Below are 19,967 nucleotides of genomic sequence, written 5' to 3' on the forward strand. Positions count from 1 at the left end.
AGGACGCCTGAGCACAGCATCCGAGATTCCTTTCTTTCCGGTAACACTGTATTTAATTTAGAAACCTGATGGCTTATATAACTTGCTTATGGACCACCAATTCTCCACGCCTATAAGGGAACAGACGAAGCATAAATGGCAGCTCTTACTACCCAAAAACTACATTGATGAGGACTGAAAGACTCCTCTCCACACCAGTGGCGGCTGGTGACATTTGAAAGTGGTGAGGCGTAAAATTATTGTTGGAGTACACCGTGCGAGCGAGCGCAGCGAGCGAGCCCGAACCACCCAAGGAGGGTTCGGGGGGGTTCTCCCCCCGAGAAAATTTTGAAAAATTTGTAGGCAAATGGTGGATTTTCAAGACTTTCGGAGGCCACTGTGCTGAACAGAAACAGGCCACTGCCTCCCCTAAAACTATCATCAGTTCCAAGGCCTCATGAATAAACCATTCTAAATTGCAATAAACCACAATTTATGTTATCAATGTTGCATAAAGAGGTTGGCTCTGTTTACTTAGCCAGTGCCTACGTGAGATAAAGTGGCATTTAAGATAGCCCATCAGAGTAAAATACCTACTTTTTCCACATAGAATTGAATATCATATTGGTTAGTGTTACACGCCCCTGAAGAATAGGTTAGAGTTGCTCGTGCATTTGTGTTGATTAGGTTACATTCGGTTTTAAGTAACTCATCCCCTAGACTAGATAGCTCAAGATATGACTTATTGATTGCTTTATAAATAAATGTTTATTTCCATTATTTAAAGTTGTGTTTTATATTTGCTGACGGGTACTTTGTTAAGTGCTATGACCTTTACTACTACATTGCTAAAGGAAAGGTCTGGGCCAGAATGTACATCCTACCTAATTACATTTTTGCATGCATGACTGTGTAGTAAAAAAAAAAATGAGTCCCACAGCTCCCACGTGTAAAGAGGCACACATTCCACCATACAAGATAACTTCCAAAGCTGAAGGGAAGTAATCATTGCCCCACTCCTTGTTGTCCTTTTAGCTGCTCCAAATTGTGAATTACACTTCATGTAAGCACTGGATGGAGGAGGTATGCCACTGACAAGTGGAGGTATTGGAGGAGTTTTCAAGGCAAAAGGGAATGGTGTGCCTGAAATAAAACTTCACTCAGAGAATGGGGTAACTATTAACCACCCTCTTGTATTGCACGGCAAAATCAAATTCCTTTTCTCTAATTTAATAATTAAAGGTACAAATGTTCTAAGCAGTCAAATGTGGTGGAATCTTTCAAAAGAAGGCAGTAGAACAGAAGCAATGTAAAACGGATTTAGAACGTTTGCATCCTATGAATAAATTATGCTTTATACGTCACAACAATAACTTCTAACCTTTGCTCTGGAGTGTCACATCAAATCTCACAAGCTGATTGACGCTAATAATATTATTTTACTGCAAGGTGAATTATGCCTCCGAAGCACACAAGGTTATCCACCACATCAGAGAATAAATACAAGTAACACACTAACAGACACTGCATCAGTAAAACATGCTGCTCCCCAACAACAATCAGTGCAACATATTTTGCAGTGAGGCAAATACGTTTTTAAGGAAGCTAACAGGGTCTTGTCACTAGTGCAATCAACTCCTGTCTTTCACATCTCTCAAGTCTCAACCACATTTCCCTGAAATTGAAGGAGGTTCTGTGGCTCCCGCCGAAGGTACATGTCATCTTCAAGACAATCTGTATCACTTACAAACTCCCAGCAGAGAAAACCTTTGTGAGAAACTTTCCTCCTCCAGCCGCAAACACCACTCAAGGAGCCAGTAGCTTGACTGGTTTCTTTGTGGAAATAGGGGGCTCACTGCCACTCTCAGATTTGCACACAAAGGGAAATGGTGTGACAGCTGGAGTGCTGTTGAAAACATACAAGAAAAAAATAGAGGGAACTTTGACTACCAAACCCATCAGGTTTGCACATTTCCTTGCCTGATGCAACATCTGCCAAACATTATTAATGGCTTACTTAGATTTTGGCAGACATGTTCACATTTGTGGCAGAGTACTATATACTATATAATATATATATGTCTGTTTTGGTTGCCATGCTGTCTTAACCATTTTTATAAGTATATAGGCTACAGCTAACGAGGTATTGACTGGCTACAAATGTCATTGTGTCTGTGCCTTCCAGTTCTTCCATTACCAGCATAAACCCAATTTAGTTTCCACATCTGTGGGACGGACGAAGCTAACAGCTCACGATTCACGACATCTCGCAACTTGAAACAAACAAGTCACAAGTGTGTCTTTTCAAGCTCTGCAGTATGCACCCATCCAGTGGCCGGAACAACATCGGAGGAGGAGCAAGAGCTGGAGACAAGGCCAGGCCCCGGTGGAAATGCCAGAAGGAGCGCATAGACGCCCACAGGCGGCATCCAGCGCACAGTCCTGCCAAGTATCACGCACCAGGCGTGATTCGAACGCATTTCAGTGTGGTGATCCGCATCACTGCACTGAAATGCATTATCACGCATTTGCATAGTACCCGAGCGTCAGCGAAGCCCTGCCTAAAACTGTAATATATCATGAGTGTGGCAGCAAGCAGTGCGGCGCTGCTCCTTAGTCCTGCAGTGCCAGCTTGGTGTAGCTCACTGGCTGCTGCAATGTATCCTAAATGTGCGCTGCACGGCTCTCAGTAGTGCGGCTACAAAGGGTAATAACGTAACAGAGGGCCACAGTCAGATAAAGCCATACCTGGTGCCGCCCGCCGGGTGACGTCATGTCCTGGTGCCGAAGGCGGGGAATTTGTTTTTGAAGGAATTAGGCAGAGGCATTACTACATATCATCATGGCGGGGGTCCTGGGCTCGCACCAGGCCGCCTGCTGCCTCCTTTGTCAGGGCCGTGTGGCTCAGCTTTCTCTATGTGAGGAGCTGAGATTGAGAAACTGCTGTAAATTTGACCCCATGCCGGCGCCGCAAATATAATTGCTGAGAGAGGAACTGGCTGGGAACTCAGGACTCTGTTTTCGAAGATTCATGGCTTACTCTCTGCAATATGACCTGATTGATCACCATTAATCACCATTGATCACCGCAGCCCGAACCCTGCATAGATGGATCTCGGACAGCACCAGCACCATAGCCCCCCTCAAGAAAAACAACAATACTCATGCCAAGAAAGCCAGATGGTTTACCACCGAACTTCGAGGTCCAGGCGCACATGCCGCTGCCTCGAAAAGGCCTGGAGAAACACCAAATCCACAGAAGCCCACAACAACTTCAGAGCCGCCACCAACGCTCACCATCAACTCATCAGAGAAATGAGGAAAAAACGATTGAAGACAGAATCTCCACCCACGCACACAACAGCAAGGAACTCTTCAGCATCATCAAGGAGTTCGCCCAACCCCCCAGCGAGTCTACCGACATCCCTCCCTCACAAGACCTCTGCGCCAAACTCCGCACCTTTTTCCACCACAAAATCAAGAGCATCTACGACAACTTCGACGAAGACAACCAACACACTGAACCCTCACCAACCACCCCCGACACCCGGAAACCAGCGATTGATGACTGGACAGCCCTCACCACCAAAGACACACTGAAGACAATGGAGTCAATCCACTCAGGGGCCCCCACGGACCCCTGCCCCCACCACATCTTCAACAGAGCTGCTGACACCATCGCACCCATGCTCTGCCACACCATCAACCGCTCCCTGGTGACCGCCTCTGTCCCCGATGACTGGAAACACGCCGAGGTCAACCCCCTCCTGAAGAAACCCTCAGCGGACCCCACCGACCTCAAAAACTACAGACCCATCTCCCTGCTCCCTTTCCCAGCAAAAGTCATCAAGAAATCCATCAACAGCCAACTCGCCACATTCATTGAAGAACACAACATCCTCGACTCCTCCCAATCCGGCTTCAGAAAAAACCACAGTACAGAAACCGCCCTCCTCGCCACAACAGACGACATCCGCACCCTACTGGACAAAGGAGAAACAGTAGCCCTCATCCTCCTAGACCTATCAGCGGCGTTCGTCAGTCTCCCACCGCACCCTAATATGCAGACTCTACGACGCAGGAATCCATGACAAGGCCCTCAACTGGATCTGCTCCTTTTTTCTCCGGCAGGACGCAATGGGTCAGACTCCCCCCTTTACTCTCAGACCCCACACCTACCACCTGCGGAGTCCCCCAGGGCTCCTCCCTCAGCCCGACGCTCTTCAACGTCTACATGGCTCTACTTGCCCCCATCGTCAGAACCTACGGACTCAACATCGTGTCATACGCAGACGACACCCAGCTCATCCTCACCCTATCCAACTAGCCCAACACCGCCAGACGCAACTTTCGAGAAGGCATGGAAGCCGTCGCCAAATCGATGAAAAACAGCTGCCTACAACTAAACACCAAAAAAACAGAAGTACTCATCGTGGGCCCAAACCCCGACGCCTGGAGCGACACCTGGTGGCCCACCGCCCTCGGAAACCCGCCAACCCCCACAGACCACGCACGCAACCTGGGAATCATCCTGGACTCCGAGCTCAAAATGGACCGCCAGATCAACTCTGTCTCATCTTCCTGCTTCCACACCCTCCGCCTCCTTCGTAAGACTTTCAAATGGATCCCCCTCGAACACCGAAAGACAGCCACTCACGCCCTGGTCACCAGCAGACTCGACTACGGCAACACACTTTACGCCAGAATAAACAAAAACCTCATCCGCAAGCTACAGAACATCCAGAACGCCGTCGCAAGACTGGTCCTCAACCTGCCAAACAACTGCCACATCTCCCAGCACCTGCGCACACTCCACTGGCTCCCCGTCGAGGCGAGATGCTCACCCACGCACACAAGGCCCTCCACGGCACCACCAGTGCTAAAGCCGGCCCTGGAAACAGGTTCCAGTATTGATACTCAAATGAAGAGCTCCAATACTTTCCAGTCGATGTTGATCAAAAAATTGTAAAAACCACATTAAACATTCATCTTAAAGTATAGGCAAAAAGTTTTAAACCAATCCTCCTTTTTATTTATCATCACAAAGAATACACCTTCAAATACATGACTTCAGGCTTTGCTTTGTACAAAACCCCTGACTTGCCTTTTAGTTCACTAATAGCACTGTCTTTTGGGGGGAGGTGGTGGGGGAGCTGGAACGATTCTCAGGTCTTGTTTGATAAATACTTTGCACATAATCTGAAGTACTAACATGAGCTTTCGATAGTTTACTATAGTCTAACATAATCTGTGCTGTATGATTGACACACCACATTTTTTCAAGGCTTGGCTTGTGTATGGGTTCTTAAGAGCCAGAGCAGACCCTTGGCTCCGCTGTCCCTGGTAATTTGGTGTCTCGCCCACCTTTGTCTTTTGCCATAGTCCGGGTCACTGGAATTATGAGTCAGGAGAAGACCAAATTATGCAGCAGGGTGGAATTATGAGGCAAGCAAAGGCAAGTTATGTAGTATAATGCTGCATATTTTATGATAGAGTTACTTTATTATTTTGAAATTTTGCACATGCTAACACTAACTGAATTGTATTGTATTGTTACTTGTATAGCGCATGGCTACCCGGAGGCATCCCAGCGCTGCGCGGGGCTAAGGGGAGGGGGTCTGAGCTTTTATATGAACAGCCAGGTCTTCAACTGTTTTCGGAAGTTCAAATGGTTTGCTTCGCTCCGTAGATGCAGTGGGAGGGCATTCCATAGTCTGGAGGCATTGAGTGAGAAGAGGCTACAGCCACTTCTGGCCTTCTTGATCCTAGGAATCACCGCAACTGGGCAAATGTTTCATCTCATTAGTACCATTTACCACCTAAATACATCTATGTTTAAGCTACTTTAAGTGCATAGTTTATTCAGTCTGATAACATGGCAATGTGGGCTGTATTTGGATAATTAGAAAAATGGCATCTTGGCAATATCTTTAACTGAGGGATAAACATGCTGCACAAAAAAGCAGGTCATATAATAAAACGTACAATATTCTGTAACCTTTACTACCGCTCCCTATGGAGGACAACCCACCCAACGTATAACTCTTTACTGTGTCGATGGGGAACTCTTTAACACAAGTGTATCCATTAGTGAAGTAGATGTGCTTTTGGCAAGACTGAATGCTGAGTGGGCTGTCATATTGTTACAGCCCACTTCGCAAACTTCTTTGTTTTTCAGAAACAAGCCCACAATTCAAGGGTTTGTTTCTGAAAAATAAAAATGTCTCCTACCCACAGAGAGATTTTCCCCTACAAGTGGTGGGCAGTGTTCATTTTTCCTGCCAGGCATGGCAGACACTGAGAGTGGTCTGCCTCAGCAAATCCGCCCCAAGTAGGCAGACCTTCAGAGGTACTGACTGGAGCGTCATTTCAGTGGAATGACCTCTGCCTATAACTGTACCCCAGTGAACAATGGTCACACTTGCAGAACCCAGAGGCTCTTCCTTCCAGTTACTCGTACCACCCTTTCTTCGGGACGTGGAATAACCAGACTTAACACGTGCTATTATAGGACACTCATCTTGTGATGTCACTTCCTGTCGTGATGTCACTTCCTGCCGTGATGTCACTTCCTGTCATGATGTCACTTCCTGTGACCACGCCTACCTTGGGGAGTCCCCCCACTTCTTTTTTTAGGACTTGTGCCCTGGATGGACGTGAAGGTTTTGTTATCCCGGGCTTGCATTTTAAACGCCCGGGGCTAACTTAACCTCCACGCCATCAGGGGGTGGAGACTGGGCCTTCCAGCTATGTCTTTGACGAGCCGATGACGTCACAGCCTTCAGGGCTGTGAGGGTGTCGGCCCGGCAAACACATAGCAGGCTTTATTGGGCCCGGCCGCCAGGGAGCAAAGGAGCAAGCAATTAGTCACGTAACGTGACAGTGGACCTGCGGCAGTAATGGTGGTGAGTGGGGTAGATTGCTGCTTACTCAGGCAGTGCCCCGTCACCCTCGTGTTCTTTTTTTGTGAATTATTCACATACTTATTCATTAAAATTTATGTTTTCAATTCCCTTCGTAAATGTAGAATATTTAACGGGGGCGGAGCCCCGACGCCCTAACAGAGAAACCGCCACTGCTCCACACACACAACACCGTCCTGCGAGAAGCCAAACTGAAATTCCACTATTTCAAAGTGTTACACGGCTGGCATTGGCTGCTCCAAAAGCTGCACAGACCTGGCCTTTTATGGCATGCCTCATGCTGGAGATGCAGAGTTGGGGACTGTTATCTACCACATACCCTGAGGTACTGTCCAGCACTCCAGGGGTTTGGACCACAGTTTTGCCGACTCTTTCTAATCAGGGACTGTCCATATACCCTTCCTTATGCTTGGCTCTCCTTGACATGGCGAACTGTGTGCCCTAATCAAACACGCACAAGGCTGGCTGGTGACAGCCCTTGGGTCAGCCAAAGTGTGCATCCTTTGACACTACAGGCAACCCTCTCCCCCAACTTCTTAAGACTGAATGCAGAACTGGCAGGGGTTGCAGACTGTGAACGCATGGTCTACAAACTCAATGATCAAATGGGAGTGTGCGAGGCAGTCTGGGAATCCTTTCTACACATCCCATCCTTACCCAAAGATTAAATCACTTCAATGTTAGTGGGGGAATGCAGGCACAGAGGTCACATCTTACCTCCCTCCCAGGTCACTGGTCCAGTATGTTTGAACAATGCGTTCCTAACCCGCCCCTTCTGGGGCACCACAAAAGCAGAAAAACCCTTCCCCACCCAACGCACCTGTGCTTAGGCATGGCTAGCCTGGTAGTAGACCTTGGAAGGGATAACTGTAGCTGCATGCAGCCTCGGCATTATTACCCCTTCCCTCCTGAAACGGCCACCTAAACCACACTAGTTAATGGTAGTAGTAGGTACGCAACACTGTCACTCCTTTGTTAATTGAATCTGCTTTACTTTACGCAGTTGATTACTTATGGTGTTAGGTCAGTACTTTGCCTACATGACAATGTTATATTATTTTTGCCTGTATCTTGGAGACGGATTGTGTATGTGTTATGGTAATGAAATTCGCATGTGAAAATGAAAATGACAAAGAAATATTTCAACAACAAAAAAACAAACAAATGAGTACAAGACGACTGTTCTTGTCACGAACGTGGTATTATTGGTAGTTAAGCCAGAAAACCAGACCCAATTGCAGCCAAGGAGGTGACTATGACAAGCAAAATTTAATTTTGTTTTTGTACTTAGGGAATGAACAAATTAAAAGAAAACAGACTATTACAAAAGCACGATAGGCTAATAAATGACATTTCAAACAAGGTCATTATGTAGCAGGAAGAGTGCCTACCCGAAGAGGCACAGAGAAGATGCTTCTAGGTGCACTGTTGGACTCATCACCTCCAAGACATGGCCTTTTAAGGAATTATGTCAGTTACAGCATGGAGAAGAGAATATGCTGTCATTGGGGAAGGGAAGGAAGGAAAGGAACAAGGCTCACCCTAGGTGCTGTCATACAGCCACTATTGTGTGTGACCGAGACTGCATGGTTTGTGACTGGAAGAGGCAACAAAGGGTTAAGCCCGAAGAAAACTATAGTTGCAAAATTACCACTGCGGCCTTGCTGAATTGTTGGCAAGTAATTTCTTTGCGTGATTCACAAGGCTACTTAATTTCATTTTTTTCTTTTACAGCATATAAGAAGCTTCCCCTCTGACAACAATGCTGGCAGAAGGCACGCAGAAATGAGTCAACTGTTTTCAAGAGGAGCTCTGAAATTCAACACATCAACGGGGCTTAAGAGAGGGGACGCTGAATCAGTAGCACTTTTTCACATATTTCCAAAAGCAATTAGTCACAAAAGCCTAACTCGTCGAGCACGACAACAAAACAGACAAGGCCCTGGAAGTGAGGCTTTAGCATACTCTCAAACACCGAACAACATGGGAGATTGCCTTTTTAACAATAATGAGACTTGGCAACATAGACACCAGAGCTCCATCTTCGCCTTGTCCATTACCGAAAGGTAATCTGTGTTCTTTGACTCTTCCCAAATCAACAGTGGGGGAAACCCTCCAGGTGCACCTTTGAAATGCATGTAACATGTTTCAATCAGGGGAGCATCCTCTGCATGGATGCTATTTGAGTCGTTTTTAAAGATGGGAAGCAACAAAGCGCCATACACCTGGCGGCATTGGCAGACAACTCAAGATCATGTATAACAAGTGGTGGACAATGGGCTAGAGGTCTTCGCTGTTGGATCCTGGAGGAGAATTGGGAGGCCCCTTGCTGCTGACAGAGTAGAGGCTCTTAGAAGAGACTGGCCTAATGCTCCTTTCTGAACTGCAGGCGGTAGAGACGAAGCTCACATGCAGAGGGATGCGGCCCCATGCCTTCAGTTTTTCTTTCCCGCTCCCTGTGGCGTGTTGTTGTCCTCTGGAAATGGCCGGTGTTTCTAGCAGGTAGGGTGGTGCTCTGGTCACCACTGCCTTGTAGATGAGGCAAAAGGCCGTGAAATTAATGCAGGCTGAGAGGTCAACCAGTGCTCATCCACCGGCTAATTTATCTGAAGCGGTAAGCTCCATGTGCCTGCTTGTGGTTTATTCAAATAGACAGTTTTGATTTTGGGAACTATGTCACTTTTGCTGCTTGTTCAACAACTTTCCTGCTATCTATGAATACTTTTACCACCCACATATGAAAAGTAAGCACCTTAAAGACTCTAGACAAGACCAAGGGAGGTTATGTTACTCTCTCGATCAAATCCTGGATCCATAAACCATAACACTCTCAGGAGCTTGTGCTTTTTGCTGTAGCAGTAAATGAACCAACTTCATAAATGTACAAGACCACAACAGTTTCTTTACGGCATGTCCAGTACTGGAGCTTGGCATCCATCTTGATATTCTGATCACCTAACCCTGGCTTTACAGAGCTAGCAACGGTTCCACATGAATTTCTGTTGAGCATGGAAGATGGCCATTGTTTTGGTATGATTCATGATCATTTTCCTAACATTATTTAAGGTGTATCCTATTGCAACATTTTAGTACGCGCACTACCTGTATGAGGAATAATGTTTGCACAAACCTACTAGCTCAGTAGAACAGGAATTCGGCTGGACAGAGGTGGAATTCAGCAGTATCCTGCGTTAAACATCTGAAGGGTTTTAAAACCAGCGACTGGCAGGCGGAGTCAATGTCGCCTCTTTACTAACACTCCTGATGTGCAAACTACAACGCAGTAAACCTTTAATGGTTTGCAACTTATCTAAGAAGGATCTGAAGTGCTTACTAAAGTTACGGTCTTCACTGTCAACCTGCACGTGGGATCACTTTAGGTGTTCAGAGCAAAAGCCTATGCACACAGCAAGAGCAAACACTACCACAAAGGCAAGCACCGTGCCAGTCTATATTGTTGAACTGGACTAAACTTGCAGCTCCTCTGACTTTATCAAGTGCTACAAATAGCCATGTCAGTTGATTGCAACATAAAGCAATCTACGAAGACCAAGAGATGTCTGGTTTGTCAAACATTAGAATCCGGTTCTCGTTTTGTCGATGACCTGAGAGGGTGTGTTTAAGATCAGGTGCTGAATTCATTCGGGGGTCTCCTTTGAGAAAATAAAACATTTCATCTTGGTTTCTACGGTTGATAAATGTGAACGGATTAGAAGTTGACAGGACAAACGACTCTGAAAATGTTCTTGGGTAAATGGGTGTACTTCATATACCAGACTTCCACAATTTCCCCAACAAATCCCTGATTCGATTCCAAGGTGAATCAGTATCACTTTTAAAAATGTTTTAGCAGGATTATGTATCATGCTCACCAGCTAGCAGAAAAAGAATAACAGAGGATTAGATGTGGCATCACCAAGGTACTCATTGTTGGCAAACAGTTTATAATGTGCAGAGGACAATCTATGGTATTAACACAACCATCTAAAAAGCACTTTCCAAAGATCCTCTCCCCGCCACATTAGCTCAAGAATTCAATTCCACCATTGCCCCTATTTGGTCTAAAATTATCAACTCCTCTCTCTCCACAGGCTGTGTCCCTGCATCCCTCCAACTTGGCCAAATTACGCCCACTCCCAAAAACTCCACTGCGGGCCCCAATGATCCAAACAACCTTCGTCCCATCTCTAACCTTCCTTTCCTCTCCAAAGCCCTCGAAAAATGTGTTTTAATGCAACTAGAGAAACACATTATCTCATTCATCCTCCTTGATGTCTTCCAGTCCGGCTTCAGAAAGGGTTGCAGCACTGAAACTACTATGTTAAATGTCATGGATGATATTCATCGTTCCCTTGACAAAGGTGAATCCTCTATACTTATCCTTCTTGACCTCTCAGCTGCATTTGATACCGTTCACCACCCTACCCTTCTCAACACCCTCGATTTGGCTTTGAAGGCACGGTACTCAAATGGTTCTCCTCATTCCTCCAAAACAGATCCCAACAAATCAAACATAGCCATTTCCTTTCCAAGCCACAACCTGTTTCACTTGGAGTACCTCAAGGTTCCATCCTCTCCCCTACCCTATTCAATCTGTTCATGGAACCACTCACCCTCATCCTCAAACACTCTAATATCAGTTACCATCTCTATGCTGATGACACGCAACTATACTACAAGATCAAATCTCACAAAGACATCCTTCATCTAAATGAGACACTGACTAAAATTCAAACCAGGTTCCATCTGAACCATCTCAAACTAAACCCCAAAAAAACTGAAATCATAATCTTCTCCCCCAAAAACAATCCTCTTCCCATCCAACTCTGGTAAAAGGACATCAAAGCACTAAACTGCACTCTCTCCACCTCTAATACTGTTAAGTCCCTTGGCATCAGTATTGACCAAAATCTCAAACTCATCCCCCACATCAAAAATGCCTCCAAAAGCGCTCTTCTAACCCTTCTCCACCTCAAAAAACTCAAACCTTTTATTCCAGCAGAAGATTTCAAACTTGTTGTCCAGTCACTGGTCCTCTCCAGGATCGACTATGGCAACACCCTTTGGCTGGCACTCCTAAAATCCATCTTGCCCCAATTAAATCTGTCCTCCACCTTGCGGCTAGACTCATCTCCGACTGCAGAAAATTTGATCACATCTCCCCCATCCTCAAAAATCTCAAGTGGCTTCCAATAGAAGGAAGATCCACATACAAAATTGCCTGCATCACTCACAAAGCTCTTCACCAAAACACCCCTTCCTACCTTGCAACAAAACTTCAGAAAGCAGGTTGTTCCAGATCCCTGAGAAGCACTAACTCACTTACCCTGATCCCACCCAACCTGTGCGTTCTCTGGTAACGCTCCCACAATCTGGAACTCCCTCCCAAAGGATATCCGCTGCAACCCTTCCTACCATCTCTTCAAAAAAGAACTCAAAATACTGCTTCTCAACAAATACTGGGGTATCTAATGTCACGGACACTTTACATGCCCAATGTATCTTGATACTTGTAGTATGACACCATCCCTGATAACTCCTCTCTCTCATACTATGCTCTCCCCTCCCTCCTCCGCTATACCCCTGCCCTCTCTATCTCACCCTCGCTTCACTTCCATCTCTCTCCTCCCTTTTTTATTTGTATACATTTCAATTTATATGTCCCTACTCCTTTGACGCACTTGACTTGTTTGATCTCACTGTTCAATGTTTGTTTTTACCTTCCTTGTAAAGCGCTCTGATACTCTCGGGTCCAGCAGCGCTATATAAAACCTTTGAAATAAATAAATAAATACAATTTTTCGTACCTTGGAACTGGTTGACCTGCTGCACTGTGTACTGATTCCTCGGCTGCTGAAGATGCTGTCTGGGTATGTGCGGCTGCTGCAACTGCTGGAAGAGAAGAGAAAGAAGGAGAAATGTTATTAGAAAACGAGAAGCTCAAGTTATGGGATTCACAGACCCAGTAGTGGGGCAGAGCACACCACAATATTTACTACAGAGAAAACTTGCACTTTTGAACTCAAGCTGCATTCTTCCTCCTGCAGCACAGGCAGATACAGATGCGTCCACTTTGTGAAACTCGAACTTGTTTGGAAAGAGCAACAGCATAGGTGCATAGTTTCTGTTGAGTACAGCAAACAAGCGTAGTCCTTCAAGGCTGAGATCCCTTGTCGCCGGCAATCGTAAAACATACGACTAACAGAGATGGTCCCTGTCTGATCAGCATCTACTCAACATAAGCCTTGCTGATATCGATGGCTGCTCACCTAGGTGCTTTACACTGCCATTCCACACTCAAGCTGGTCTCCGACTGTAGCAAGCAGCAACATGAAAATGGTGTAGCGTCGCTGCAAAGGGAACATAGAATGTTGCGCAGCTGCAAAAGTAGTAGCAAATGGCCCCAAGCAAAAGTGTCCTAGCCAGCTAGATGCAAAATCTACTTTGAAAAATAAGTAGGTAGCCTGTAGAGAAAAGAAGAAGTGAGCTTCCTGTGGTACCTTCTGTATAATGGGAAGGCAAACAAGAGGCTTAGTTCCTTATAATATCGGGTAGAGTACTGTCCGAGGTGCCCTACAAATAACCCCACGCCACACAACAGCCTCAAACACACCAGCAAAACATGACAGTTCCAATATTTGCTGCAGTTTTAACAAATTGCAACAAACAAATAGCTAGTACTACATTATGAGAAGCACAAAATTTAAGAACGTGACAAATGAACCACTAGAACCAAAGAGGGACTTAGAGCAATTCCCAAACATACAATTTACATTTCTGTCCCAGAAGAGCTAGTTTTGAAGAACAATATTTGAGGAGTCATTTGAATACTGCAAAAAAAGCTGCAAACCTGATGTTGCCTCTTGCAAATCCTCCAATCGGATCTGCTTGCAGCGAATTTGGATTCAAATGCAATCAGTGTGATTTAACCATCACAAATATTTTAAATATGGATTTAGCTTTAGGTGTGATTGGTTGCACTTGATACCCACCACAGCTAAACATGCTGCACCGCTGCCATTTTCAATTTTATTTCAAAGCAAAGTTTAATTATGTATCATCTGAATAAATTGAAGGGTGGTGTCATTGAGAAGCAGTCAAAGGGCATGGTACTTCCAGGGAAGTGACATCCCTGATTAATTTGGGCTGGATGCGCCTGGACTGCAATCCTAAGTGTAGGCTCTGCGATAATGCTAAGGACGACGTTCTGCACCTGCTGTGTAGCTGCAAAGCTCTAGATAGTATCCGAAAGAGCTTCCTAACACAGCTTTGGAACCAAAGACGTGTGCGAACTCGTAGACAAGCTCTGTTGATGAGCTTTAAGGGAGAAGACATCCAACTAGCATGCAGGCTAGTGCGCTTTCTGAAATTAGTCAACACGGCCCTAAACCCAGCGGTTAGTAATTGAATTTGACTTAGCGTGAATGGCTTCCGCTCTTCAAGACTATTTTCCTTTGATAACCAAAGACACAATTGATCGTGAAAGTCCTTTTTCACTAATGCATAGTACTGTACCCGCCGCATGGTTCTTCTTTCACTTTTTAACTTTTCTAAATGTTTTTAAATTTGCTTTCCAAAATACTTTATTCATGTACTTTTCTCCTTCCTGTTTTTATTGCCTAATTGCAAAGATTTTAATTAATCATGCAATAAAGATTATTATTATTATTATTATTCATTTGGGAGGTCAGGGTAGCAACCAGAATTTACTGACGTGAATTTTGGGAGAAACGTGTTCACCCTTGTTCAGAACCAGCAGTTAGTTAGCGCACACTCACCACCAATTGCTAATGGGAGTTATATAGGCATAACTCAAAGGCAATCGGGTGCTTGTTTTAGGGACCAACAGCACTAGGCTGAGTCAGAGTGCAGCAGCAACTGCATAAGAGGATGCTTGATCAGATCCGCTACAGATTTTAGATTTCTGACGTCAGTAGGTGGACGTTATTGTATGAGCTTCAGGTTTTTAAGCCTCACACATTCAGCCTCATATGATGAAATCATTGACTTTTATGACTTTCAGGAGGGAATTGTTGTACAGGGATTTATACTTGGTTTTTGACTTCCAACGTTTTTAAAAGCACAGATTTTTATACTAATTGAGACCTATGGTAACTTCGAGAGTGTGGAACAGAATTATTATTTGTTAGCATTTAATCACTGCAATTTACAGATAATCTATCACCTTAAAAATGTAGAACTTGAAGATTCTCAGTTTGAAAAACTAAGAGCTACTGGCTTCAATGATCTCGTTGGGAGGGCTCCCTGCATGGCCAAACCGTGCAAAAATAGATTCAATATGGCCCCTCACTCACCTGCACTGATTTAAGATGGCATTTTCCTCTTTTTTCAGGTCATTTCGGTTTAAATTCGCAATAACTAAGGCCTCATAGAATAAAACAAATAGTTATCCTCGCAGAGCCAACAGTAAAGCTTTAGAGAGATCATGTGTTTTTGGTGGAAATCAAGGAGAGATGACCTGTTATTATATTACACACACAATACACAATATCAAATATGTTCCCTTACCTGTAATTTATTTGGCCCATAGATGGCTGAGGAACCTAGGCAGGGCCAGTGTAAAACCAACCTCGAAAAGGGTTCTTTTTTTTGCTTGTGCATGTTTAGTGTGTCTTTGCTGCACTATGGAGGGTGTGAAAAGTAAAGAAGGATGGCAATGTTGTGTTCTCTGTGGGGAGGAGAAATGTGGGCAGTCAGTGGATTATACACAGGCGAGGAAAAGACCACGAACAAGCAGAGTCTTGTTAAACGCCGGCTCTGTGGGAGGAACCTATTTTAGTTCTACAAAAAGGCTACATTTGGATAGGTAAACCAGAGGATAGATGGAAGAGCAACCGGTCTACAAGGATGAAAAAAGCACGAACAGGTGAAAAATATGTATTCCTTTTTATGCAGTTATTGTTATTTTTGTTGTAAACAATAGACCGACCATGTTCCTCAGTAATGTGAAGCAGCAGTAATGCCTACCTAATAATTACTTTGGTTAATAGATCCCATCATAACACTGATGCACACTTTATTACCAAATGCCCATAGAAATTTGAGGGAATTACACACTCTAGACCTGTGAATACCTCATATCAACTCAGACTCTATTTTTTCTAACGAGAATAAACACTGCATTTCCCAATGAAAAAGATGTGTACGTCACCACATGACTCTTCCGAAAGGGGTGGCATATGAGTAGTAGTAGCTCCAACAACATTTGTTCACAGAAAGGATAGCAAATGCATGGAGGAGTTGACGTGGTAAAGGAAACTGTAATTTTAAGACCAATCTTGGGACAAACAAGGGGGAACAATAGTAAGAAAGCATAGGTAATGCTTGAGATTATGTCTGTAAGATTGTTCAATCTAGTGCAGACAAGCAAGTAGGTTGAAGTCCTGGCCAGGAAGCTCAATCAAACCTCAGTAGAGAGAAGGTACATGCAGGAGAAGCAGTGAGAAGATGGCAAGTCAGGAGAGATTGGGCTAAGAGAAGCCAAAGAGTAGGAACAAACAAAAGGATGCAGATGAAAAGATAGCAAGAGCACTGGAAGCAAAAGACGGCTGAGAGACTGAGGTAACACTAGAGACAACAGTGAGCGCTAGAGGCAGAGAGTCTTTGTGTTGGAGTGAGAACTAGGCAAAGGAAACAGGAAAGAAAAAGAACAGAGAAAGGACTGTCAAAGGGAATCCTGGCAGGGGAAGGCAAAAAGGAGTAAAAGGGACTGAAGGAGTTACAGTGGAATTACGGTCACTGGGAGAGTGAGTGAGAAACAGAATCAGAGAAGGGTCAATGGAGAGGCGAAGAAAAGTAGACCCACGTCAGAGAAGTCAGATAGTCGAGAAAACAGACTTCCACACAAGCGAGTCACTTAGAGGGAGAATGAGTGAGTGAGTGAGTGCATTTACTTGGCACCACTAATACAACAGCTTGCTTTGGTGACACTGAAGTACAACTGCAGTAAAACCTAGACCAAAAGCGGTGTCAGCTGAAAAAAAACACCTTTTATGTGAAACATTACCTGCTCTGCCAGGATTTGCTGCTGCTGTTGCCTTTGCTCCCGGAGGAACTGCTGCTTCTGCTGCTCCATGGCTTGGAGCTGAGCCCGCTGCTCGATCAGCATTTGCTTCATGATGGCGGCTTGCGGCTGGTTTGCCAGGAATCCAGGGGTGCCAGGGCTCGCCCCTGAAATCACATTTCCAGACCCCGGCCCCGATTGTTGCATGGGCCCTGTGGGGCGAGGCATGCCCACGGCGTTTTGCTCCTAAGTAAATAAAGAAACATGCCTCATTAGTTACACACACCAAAATTAATAACGAGAAAGTCAATGAATACAGGTGAAATAAAGATACATCCATTTGAAAGACCAAGAATATCTGGAGAAAAAAACTCCAAGCTCGGTTCTGGACTTGTTAACAGGGGCACTGGTGGATCCACATTAATGGCAGCCGGATTCCAGGATGGGGCTTTATTTTTACATTTTAATGTGCACTTAGTTCCAAAGGACTCATTTGACAAAAACACAGCCCCCCTGAGACTCGGGATTCTCTGGTAACCAAACCTTTTAGTAGTCCAAGAGAAAATGAAACGAGTAAGCCACTATCATTGCATGAATGTGCTCACCCTTTGGTACGGTGGGATTTTGAGAAAGGACCAGGGCTGGTTTATAAGGAGATCCTACTGCGGAGCCTGCTGAATCGGACCTTGGTGCAAGAATTTTGACCACTTCACATTCATCTGTAGCTTTCCTCAAATGTCTAAAGTACTAGCACAGAGAGTAGTGGCGTTGGAAAAAATTAACTCAGGGAACCCATAATTTGGGGATCAAAGAGAGGCAGAGTAAAGGAGGTGGAGTCCTGAGGGGCCTAACTTGAAAAGCAGAATGTGAAAGTCAACTTATACATTTTTTTTTTATCTGCTACAAAGAATCTGGCAACAAGGACAAATGTGATAGAAAATATGTTCTAGTTTACTTAACTAGTCACAAAGTGGCTGCATTTTAAAATACCTTACAGTAGTGCTTCCCAAACTTTTCATAACATGACCCCGTTTGAAGAAAGACAAACTTTCACGCCCCACCTAGCTTTAACTCCTTCGATGCTGATGACGGCTGGGAGCCGTCATGGCACACAGTGCTCGTGTGCTGATGACCACGCCTGCGATCGGAATGTGCCGCACAGGAGCGGAATTCCGGCCACGGGCAAGGGGTTAATGGGCATGAGGTGGAGGCGATTTCCTAATGTAATAACTGCAATTGTTTTATAAACGTCACAACCTTGACCACGTCCTTTGATATCGAACTGTGACGAAGATATTGATCTGCCCCTAATAGTTCAGATGGTAAATTGCACTGCAGCCTGGAGCTGGAACACTTTTTAGAGTGCAGTGCTGGCCTACGACATCTCTTCCCTCAAATCACAATGCTTCTGAAAAATCTTGATGTTGTTGATAGTAATTTTAGCAAATTTGAAAACCCCCTTCTGCCGCAGAGCAAGGAGAAAGGCCTCATATTAATTTTTGTATTAAAACGAGGCCCAGGAGCGTACTTTGGGCTCTATACATATAATATAATATAAATATATATATACCTTGCATTCTTATATAGCGCAAGCAGCTACCAAGTGCTTTGGAGTGCTTTATACAAGCACCAGATTACATTACAGAAGGTAGGATTCATTTTAAGCTTGGAAAATTAAGTGATCTGCCCAGATTCAAAGGATGTTGAGCCAACACCAGGACTCTAACCTGGTTCCCCAGATCCTAAGTTGGACGCTCTGGTCATTGGGCCACATCCATATTTCTCAATCTATGTATATAAGTCATACACACGTGGTATGGTTGTGTATGGGCAAGTAAAGTGAGCACATTCTCTGTTAAAATGGCTTTGAGAAGTAAAAAAAACACCACAACAATTACTGGAAGGTTCACCCAGAGCTTTGCTTAGGAATACTTAGGGACCTAGTTCAGCACTTTTGCACTGATGTACACACAGGGCTAATCATTTCAAATCTTACTTAAATATAGACCATTGACTTTCATGACCCACCAAAATTGGCCTGGCAACCCATAACACTTTGTGTATTTCGTAATGTTATCAATTGTTAAGCTCATCGCTGCTTCTGACGGCCAACGGCCGTCGCGTGCACTACCTTTGTAGTGCTGCTCACGTCCGTTGGCCTTCGCGGCCCCGCTCGCTCAATAGAACTTTCCGCACTGTCGCGGAACGTTCTAAGCAGTTAAGGGGTTAAGTGTTAAACATTGCAGATGCCAAGGTTTATTGTAGTTCTATCAATAAAACAGCATATATACACATATAACACTCAAATCCACTTCCAGCTAGTATACAGGCCAGTGAAGAAGGCCAACTGTACTGTGTGCCTGGACCATGTGCTTCACTAGAGGAAAGTGAGTTCCAATGTATCTGTGTAGTCAAGACTCAGATCCTAATGCTCAGAAGAGCAGAAACACTAACATTTAATTCCCTTCTAACCCAGGAGCAAGTTCACCCACTTCATCAAAACAGAGTAATGTACGAGTCACCCACTGAAGGTCAAGGGCATCGACTGGTAGCTTTCCCCACTGCAGAATATAGTCCAAATACGTCAAAACCAAGTGGAAGCGAAAAGATCTGGTATTCAGACTACTGCAACATCCTCCACACTATGCCACCGAAGAAACTTCGTGGCAAGATCAAGTTGTAAGGGCATCAAAAACAGAAGTGCAAGTGGACGCACATAAATCAAGCAACAAAAGGCCTTCACTTGCTCTCAGTTCAAGGCACGAATAAAGTTCGAAACTTGATGCACCATACATAAGCCCTACTGGATCAAGTGATCAGGATAGCTGCAGAAACTGGAACCACACACCAGGCCAAATGCACATTCTTTTAAGTTTGAAAAAAGAAATGTATTAAAATAATTATGCAATTGGAATACAAAGAAACAATAAATAAACTCATTAAGCATATCATCACAAATATGCAATACATAACACCATCAGGAAGAAATGTATCAATTTTATGTCTACATAATAATTTATAATACAATCTAAATGGTATAA

At 44.6% G+C, this 19,967-nt stretch overlaps 1 protein-coding gene across 1 annotated transcript in view; it reads right to left on the bottom strand.

The window, feature by feature from the left end:
* LOC147667235 (mastermind-like protein 3) overlaps positions 1-19,967 on the bottom strand; it is a gene marked incomplete at its 5' end in the record, with an annotated part of 243,048 nt that overhangs the window by 13,826 nt on the left and 209,255 nt on the right. The window contains 2 exons of the mRNA XM_086948825.1: positions 12,710-12,794; positions 16,930-17,172. Of these exons, the coding sequence (XP_086804951.1) occupies positions 12,710-12,794; positions 16,930-17,172 (328 nt within the window). The remainder of the gene's footprint in view (positions 1-12,709; positions 12,795-16,929; positions 17,173-19,967) is intronic.

The sequence above is a fragment of the Lissotriton vulgaris genome, unplaced genomic scaffold (assembly GCF_964263255.1).
Source record: "Lissotriton vulgaris unplaced genomic scaffold, aLisVul1.2 SCAFFOLD_2024, whole genome shotgun sequence".
NCBI classification, from domain to species: Eukaryota; Metazoa; Chordata; class Amphibia; order Caudata; family Salamandridae; genus Lissotriton; species Lissotriton vulgaris.